Source organism: Aulostomus chinensis, chromosome 6 (genome assembly GCF_037954235.1).
Source record: "Aulostomus chinensis isolate RoL2024-O1b breed Wild chromosome 6, RoL_Achi_v1.0, whole genome shotgun sequence".
Lineage (NCBI taxonomy): Eukaryota > Metazoa > Chordata > Actinopteri > Syngnathiformes > Aulostomidae > Aulostomus > Aulostomus chinensis.
This window is the reverse complement of record NC_141325.1, coordinates 7,278,563-7,286,759: the sequence shown is the minus strand read 5'-3', so window position 1 is coordinate 7,286,759 and position 8,197 is coordinate 7,278,563. Positions and strand designations below refer to the sequence as shown.

Genomic DNA, 8,197 nt, shown 5'->3' with positions numbered 1-8,197 from the left:
ACACTCTTGTTCATTCTAGCTACCATATAATCAACGTGGTCCATCCACGAACATCTTTCGTCCAGCGCAACATCAAGGAGCTCAACGTTGGTTTTTTGTTTTGTTTTTTGAAAACAAGTATATATTTAAATCCAAAAACAAGACCAAATCATTTCAAATGCACCCACTCAGTCACTGAGCTAAGTTCAATCATCAGAAAATCCTGCAGCTCTTGATGCGTCGCTGTGGCGTTGAGCATAGTTGAACCTTCCACTTACATAACCACTTTAATTTCATCAAGTACTGACGGAAGTTCACCTGTGGATACCGATGGCACAGACATCTGTAGCAGCTCATTTGAGGAACTTATCAGTTGCAGGCTCGTAACTTCTCAAAAGTATTTGATGCCACGATGAACAGAAATGACACTGCTGTTCCTGGCAAGCCAGTCTGCCAGGAAAAGTACCTCCTGTTACCTCTCAGAACAAAGGACAAAAATGCTTGACAGCTGACAACTCCAACTACAGTGCTGTGCATGGTAACGGCTGGTACAAGTCAGGTATGCAAGACAAGATGCAGACAGCCATCTCTGATTATCGTGACATAAGCAAGTGATTAAAAAACTAGCCAGCAATGGGGAATAATCATATTCATGAATGTGCCAAAACCTTTATCAACTTTTCAAAAGAAATGTAATGTGCAGGACTGACTGGACGACTGGTTGAGGTGGTGATCACACAATTTGAGATTTTTAATTTCCTTTTGAAAAAATTCGCAAAGCAACGGGAAAAGATTACAAGTCAAAGAAACCCTCACTAAAGTCTTTCCTCCTCCTCATTCAGGCGTTGACTGTGAGAAACCAAATCACTGGCTCACTGATAAATTGTACTGTGTTTTGTTTCTGTCTGCCACAGACAGGAAAACTGCACTGAAACCTGAGGATTTTGTTTGCAGAAAATATTTGAATTAAATAAAATGGGTATCATTTCGCTTCTACCTATCTATCTTTTCATTCTTATTTCAAAGTGGATATTAAAACGTGGTTCATTTATAACCCTCATCACCCACTAAAAGTAACTTCTTCTTCTTCTTCTTCTTCTTCTTCTTCTTATTATTATTATTATTATTATTGACTTGTTAAAATGTGGATAAGAAACAGTCATACAATCGGGAAATGTTTGGCGGAACTTGATTTGTCTTTTTTGGTCACGCAAACTCGTTGAATCACGTCAGTCAACGTGAACGCTTCCTCTCCAGGAAGTGAAATTCTTCCGACATGTCAGACGCTGAACTCACGTGACGGTAAACGCTGCACACCAACAAATATACTGCGGTCAGATTACAGGAAGGATTCCACCAGATCATTGACTGATAGTACAACTATTACGATTACTACTACGACTCTACTACTACTACTTTAATATTTCTGAGAATTTAAATTCAGTGAATTCACTTTGTCAGAAATAATTACGAATGCAAAACGATTCTCAGTCACGTGCGCAACATCAAATCTAAGCAGTGAATTCTGTAGGAACAATAAATAAATCGATAAATGAATAAATAGCCAATTATGTCGTGGTTGACCTGAAAACTTGAATCAAATTAAACTGAAGGAAATGAACCCCCTTAAAATGTTGTTCTGATCGCAGCGAGCCTAAACGAACGAAAAAAAAAAAAAACGAACCAAATCTGCGTCTGAGTCGAATCATTTTTTATTCGTCTAATAACGAACATGTTATATATTCTAGCGTGACAAAGGCCCAGCAGCAAGATGAGAGATGAAACACAAACATATTTCACAATCCCCCCCCCCATCTGGTTTCCCTTCAACAAACGATTAAAAAAACAGCTCTGTTGCTTTTTTTTTTTAATTCTTCCTCGCTCTGCCCTTCTTTGTTCAGCGTTATTTACCAAGGATGCTGCTGAGGAGGAACGAGGAAGGAGACAAGAATTCACTGAGAAAGATAGTCCCTCACTGCCCCTCCCCCTTTTACTCCTGACAGATAAGCAGCCTTCACCTCTGCAGGTCACATCAGACCAGACCTCACCTGCTGATCGGACGTCACCTGGACGCCTGCCCTCTCACAGGTTCACCTTTGGTTCTTTGTAAAAGACGTTTCCATGTTTCCTCTTTCGAGGAGAAAAAAAAACTCAGAGGATGCTGGACTAAATGTTATTTTTCATTTGTCTTTTGTAGTATTTTTTTTTTCAAGAAAAACAAGATCGTATGCGTTTTATTGATGTTAATGAGGGTCTAAATGACGGCGTGTTGAATGTCTTCTCCACAGAACAAACGGAAGAGATGAATCGCCTCCTGCGCCTGCTGGCCTTCGCTCTCTCCCTGAGTTTTCAGGTGAACGCCGGTGAGTTGAAACTTCTACCATCTTAACGATAACAACAAAATATGAGTTCATTCATATTACAATCACTGGTTTAAAAAAAATCAAATCACATCAATATTACATGAGGTCCATGCAAAGCTGTTTAATGAAAAACGGATGCAGATTTATTCCCCCCCATGAGCCAATTCACAACAGCAAAAAGAAATTTAAACAACTGCTATAAATATGTTACTATACCGAAACTGATAAATTATGTCTGCACTGAATATATTAAAAAAATAATCTAAATATTCACAGGATTTTTCACCAGAGTTGAATCTTTTTTTATTTTTTGGGGGGGTTGTCGTTCTCAGAATCACGGTTCAGCAAGAGTGACATCCAAAAAGCAGTATTTGCCGCCAGGGCCAACGTGGACGCGGCTTATGAGTATTCTAGACAAGAGTAAGTGACTGCAAAAAGAAAAAGAAGCAAAAAGCCACTTTTTTTTAATTCACGTTTTATTCCCCGACGAGCAGAAATTCTCATAATCTCCGGACTTTTTCTCAAACCTCAGGAGCCTTGACCGTGTGAAGAGACATGCAGCGTCACCCGCAGATGTGCTGCGGCTGGTCAAGCAGCCTGCTGGCTTGACCCGAACCGCAGTGCGCGCCGCTGACTACATGGACAACACCATCAGCCTCCTCAAGAAGTCTCTGACTCATCGCCAGAAACGCTCCATCAACGCCACAGGTGTGCATCCAACAAGCGGGTTTTTTTCTTAGTGTTGTTGTACAAATTCGAACAACTTCCAACTCCGCTAAGTTTTATTTATTATTGTTATTATTATTATTATTATTATTATTATTATTATTATTATTATTATTATTATTATTATTATTATTATTATCATTATTATTATTATTATCATTATCATTATTATTATTGTTATTCTTTGCCTGTAGATCTGCTCTCTGAAGAGGATCTGGAGTTCATCGCTGATTTGACAGGTTGCTCTCCGAGACATCGGGTTCCTTCTTGCACTACAACTCCCAATCTGGACAGGTTTCGAACAGCAAGCAGCGTCTGCAACAACAGGTGCGTCAGCGATTTGTGAATTTGTTGTGTTTATGGAGCAAATAAATCAAGATCTTTGCACTAAGATCAACTCCTTTCACATTTCCGTGAAAAAAATAATTGTGCTTGTGATTTTGCGTTCACTTTGTGAACAGTTCGATAAATGCAGAATGTCACAAATCAGAGTTCATGGTCTGATGTGTTCCTCTCACCTTTAGGGCAAACACACGCTGGGGGGCTTCCAACATCCCTTTTGTTCGCTGGCTCCCTGCTGAGTACCAGGATGATATCTCTCTACCCAGAGGCTGGGACCCTGATGTTGGCTTCAATGGAAACCTTCTTCCCCTGGTAAGGATGTCCATCCTCAGCTGCTCCATTGACCAACTTATTCAACCTCACCATCTAAGCAATGGTATCAAAGACAACATTTTTAAGGGCTTCATTCTCTCTCAAGGTAAGAGAGGTTTCCAACCGCGTTCTACGCACAGCGAATGAGAATGTGCAGACCGACCCACTCTACACTCACCTGGTGACCATGTTTGGCCAGTGGACGGACCACGATCTGACCTTCACCCCTCACTCGCCTGTAATCCGATCCTTCAATAATGGAATCGACTGTGACAAGACTTGTGAACGCACAGAGCCCTGCTTCCCTATCCTGGTCAGTGTGACTGCAACATGGGAAAATACATCAACACCCCCCCCCCCCGCCCCCACTCAACCTATCTGCTTCTTGTCCTCTGAACAGCTTCCCCCGAATGACCCCCGCAGATACAGAGGAGAGGAGTGCATCCCCTTCTTCCGTTCATCAGCAGGCTGTGGATCTGGAAACACAGGGCTAAAGTTTGGTGCAGCGACGCCTCGCCAGCAGATGAACACTCTCACAGCCTTTATCGATGCAGGCCAGGTGTACGGCTCAGATGACACCAAAGCTCGCTTTCTCCGGGACCTGACCTCCGATAAAGGGCTTTTGAGGGTCAACACACAGTTTAAGGACAATGGCCGTGATCTCCTGCCCTTCAGCACCATGCCAGTCAACATTTGTGCCACCCGAAGCCGGGTCACCAATGACAGTAATGCCGAGGAGGTGCCCTGCTTTTTAGGCGGTGAGTGGCAGAACACAAGCTGTTACACAAACCTTCGGAGTGGAGGATGAAGCATTTTCACTCATTTGACTCTTTTGTGACTTTTTAAGGTGATGAACGTGCCAGTGAGCACATTGGTCTTTCCACCCTACACACCCTAATGATGCGTGAACACAACCGTCTGGCCCGAGCCCTGGCTGAACTGAATCCCGATTGGAGTGGAGAGAGACTTTACCAGGAGGCCCGCAAGATCATGGGTGCATATTTCCAGGTTAGACTTGGCTTAGCTGCATGGGCAGCGGATGAATTTTCATCATTCTGTGCAGTGACCTCATCCAGTAAGTTGGTGTTTTTCTGTCTTTCAGGTCATAACTTTCAGGGACTATTTGCTCCACATCGTTGGCCCAGATGTCCTTGCAACCAAGTTGTCCACCTACCCTGGATATGATGAGACTGTGGACCCCAGCCTCTCCAATGTGTTCGCCACAGCTGCCTATCGGTTCGGTCACGTGATGGTTCAGCCCTTCATGTTCCGTCTTAACGAAAACTATGCGGAACACCCTGATTACCCCAGCCCACTGCTCCACAGAGCCTTCTACACACCGTGGAGGGTAGTCTTTGAAGGTATCAGCAACATCCCTGATCTGTTTATGCTTCCCTTGATGGAGGATAAGTTCAAAATAAATAAAATTGTGTTTCCTCAGGTGGCTTGGACCCAATTGTGAGGGGGCTTGTGGGTCGCCCAGCTAAGCTGAACACACAGGACACCATAATGTCTGATGAGCTGAGAGACCGGCTGTTTGAGTTCTTTGCTGAGATGGCATTGGATCTGGGATCACTCAACCTGCAGAGAGGAAGAGACCACGGAATCCCTGGTATTTATTTAGTCCTCACACAGTAACCCAACATAATTGTTATTTCAAGGCAGAACGCATGTCGTATCATACATCATCTCAAACTGTGCGATGTATTGCCGCTATCTTAGGCTACAACAAATGGCGCCAGTTCTGCGGTCTGTCACAACCTCAAAATCGAGCAGAGCTGGCAGCAGTGTTGGGCAACAACAACCTGGCTCAGACCCTGCTGAATCTCTATGGCACTCCTGACAACATTGATGTTTGGGTGGGAGGAGTAGCAGAACCTTTCGTCCAGGGAGGAAGAGTGGGACCCTTGTTTGCTTGCCTCATTGCCACTCAGTTCCAGAGGATTCGGCAGGGAGATCGGTAATCAGATTAGATCATTCGACATTGCTTTGGGCCTGGATGTGTTGTCGTTCCAATTTCACATTCAAATACAAACTGTCAATTCCAGACTTTGGTGGGAGAATGATGGCGTCTTCACTGAGGCCCAGAGGCAGTCCCTGAGGGAAACTTCGCTTGCCAGAATCATTTGTGACAACACAGGCATCACCGAGGTACCAGAAAAACCCTTCCTCTATCGGCCACGAGGATTCGGCTACACCATGTGTGATGACATCCCCGCCTTTGACCTGACTCCATGGAAGGATAATTGTAAGTTGATGTACTGTTTTCACAGGAAAATAGTGTTGAAATTTTGATTTGTAAATTATTGATTTGATCCATTTCATCATTTCTAGTTACTGACCCACAAAGAGGATTTTCTGGATCAGCAGGTGAATAAGACATTCCACCAATTTAACATAATTCATTAGGTAAATTCTGTTGGCCTAACTCTGTTCTTGTAATTATCAGGACCACGAGGACCACCAGGTCCACCAGGCCCCCCTGGCCCTGTAGCGAAAGTGGCCTTCTCTGTGCGACTGGGCAACAACTTCCCCTCTGCTGGCATTCCCATTGCTTTCCGTGAAGTCATCTACAATGGACAAAACAGCTATAACATCAAGAACGGGCTTTTTACTTGTGAGATTCCAGGAGTGTACGAGTTCCAGTTCCACTGTACGATCTACGAGCACGCTGCTAGTGTGGATCTGCTGCGCAACGGAGTTCTGATTCTGCATTCATTCACCACCAGACAGAGTGGTTACATCACCGCCAGTGGTAACACTTATATCAGGCTTGCCAAGGGAGACAAGGTCTGGCTTATTGCAAACCACGGTGGCAATGGTCTGACCCGCGACAGTTACTTCTCCGGGCATCTGTTGTTTACTGAGTAGGACACCTGAACCTGCTCCTGCTGAACCCAGTACCAACAAACACAGTACAAAAAAAACAACGCTTTAGACGCACATGGAACATTAAAGATTCCCAGGAAAGCATACAAGATGTTGATACGTGGTTGATAGTCTCACTTGCCACTTTTAAAGTTTCCAGCACTGCACTGAAATTGCTGGAGATTATATGGTCACCGACTGATTCTTTCTGTAATGATGTTCTGAAATTCCTGAATCAATTATGAATTATATAAATATAAATGTAGGAATTGTACTGCTCCAGAAGGAAGGCAGTGAACTTACACTGGAAATTGTGGTTGCAATAAGATGTGAATTTAAATGTTAATATTTTGGAGAGAACTTGAACAAGAAGCTCAATGTGTACAAATACGTGGCAATTTTTAGCTTTTTAATGAAGGAATTAAATCTTGTAATGTCCTTACAATTGCATTTAATATATAAAAAGCCCAGGCATTAACTACTGAAGAAGCCTCTTGGAGAAGATGTCCTCTACACCAATAGAGGTCAAGTTGCCTACTCGACTAGACTACCTAGAGAATTATCAGCACATCCGTAATGATTTTTTTTCTCCTTATTTTTTTTATTGTTTTCCTGTTTTTCTAACTTATACTTTTACAGGGTATATCTTGCAAATGAAGTCAAATAGCTCTTGATATATGAATACCAGGTATTAGATCAGACGAGTTTTTAAGTCAGTGATTTACTGGATGTGTGTATGAGCGAGTCATTATAATAGAAAATAAAATAAAAGTGAATCAATATACAAATAATTGCTCCGCCTCATTTCTTTTTTTTTTTTGGCATAACATTGTACAACTGAAATCATGATTTACTTTTTGGGATTAATGCCACTGATGAGTGGCATGGTGGTGCAGTGGTCAGCACTGTCCCCTCACAGCAAGAAGGTTCCGGGTTCAAGCCCCGGCTCCATCACAGGATCTTTCTGTGTGGAGTCTGCATGTTCTCCCTGTTCCTGTGTGGGTTCTCTCTGGTACTCCAGCTTCCTCCCACAGTCCAAAGACATCAAGAGGGGACGAGGCTGATTGATACTCTAAATTGACTGTAGGTGTGGCTGTGAGTGTGAATGGTTGTCTGTCTCTATGTGTTGGCCCTGTGATGGACTGGTGACCTGTCCAGGGTGAACCCCGCCTCCCGCAACCCTTAACAGGATAAGCAGTGGAAAATGGAAGGATGGGCTGTATTTTTGTGATTTGAGAACATAACATATGAGTGATACAGGACCACAGCTGAGTATGTTCTAAGTTTGACCACTAGATGGCACTGACACACAATTTTTTATTTTTTTTTAAAGAAAAGTGAAGCAGCGAAACCACAACCTGTGGATGTGAATCTCTTCAGTGGGCAATAACTGAGAATAAAACACTGAGTGACTTTATGATATCCGAACATCATGACTGACTTTATAACTGTAAGTTGATAAAACTGGAGCTCTCCACAAGTGGTGGATATACAGTATTTATGTGTGCCTTAAAATGGATAAACCGATTCAAAGAGTTTGTAATGTATGCATACTTTTTTTTCTTCAAACTAAAGCTTCACTTCAATCTTCATCTCAACTGCCAATC

General features: G+C 42.9%; 1 protein-coding gene across 1 annotated transcript; it reads left to right on the top strand.

Moving 5' to 3' along the window:
• The first annotated feature begins 1,985 nt into the window (after nucleotides 1–1,985).
• LOC147259915 (eosinophil peroxidase-like) lies at nucleotides 1,986–7,378 on the top strand. The gene is made up of 15 exons (XM_086206166.1): nucleotides 1,986–2,067; nucleotides 2,268–2,342; nucleotides 2,675–2,762; nucleotides 2,875–3,050; nucleotides 3,263–3,395; nucleotides 3,593–3,722; nucleotides 3,829–4,035; nucleotides 4,123–4,480; nucleotides 4,570–4,730; nucleotides 4,825–5,083; nucleotides 5,164–5,334; nucleotides 5,445–5,682; nucleotides 5,771–5,970; nucleotides 6,057–6,092; nucleotides 6,172–7,378. Exons 2-15 carry the CDS (start codon nucleotides 2,282–2,284, stop codon nucleotides 6,591–6,593), a joined length of 2,640 nt encoding a protein of 879 aa, XP_086062292.1. The 5' UTR covers nucleotides 1,986–2,067; nucleotides 2,268–2,281; the 3' UTR covers nucleotides 6,594–7,378.
• The last annotated feature ends 819 nt before the right edge of the window (nucleotides 7,379–8,197 follow it).

Coding starts and splice junctions, on each gene's coding strand:
- LOC147259915 (XM_086206166.1), top strand. CDS start 2,282: ATGAATCGCCTCCTGCGCCTGCTGGCCTTCGCTCTCTCCCTGAGTTTT. Junction 3,051..3,262: donor ACGCTCCATCAACGCCACAG/GTGTGCATCCAA, acceptor CTTTGCCTGTAG/ATCTGCTCTCTGAAGAGGAT. Junction 3,723..3,828: donor ATGGAAACCTTCTTCCCCTG/GTAAGGATGTCC, acceptor TTCTCTCTCAAG/GTAAGAGAGGTTTCCAACCG.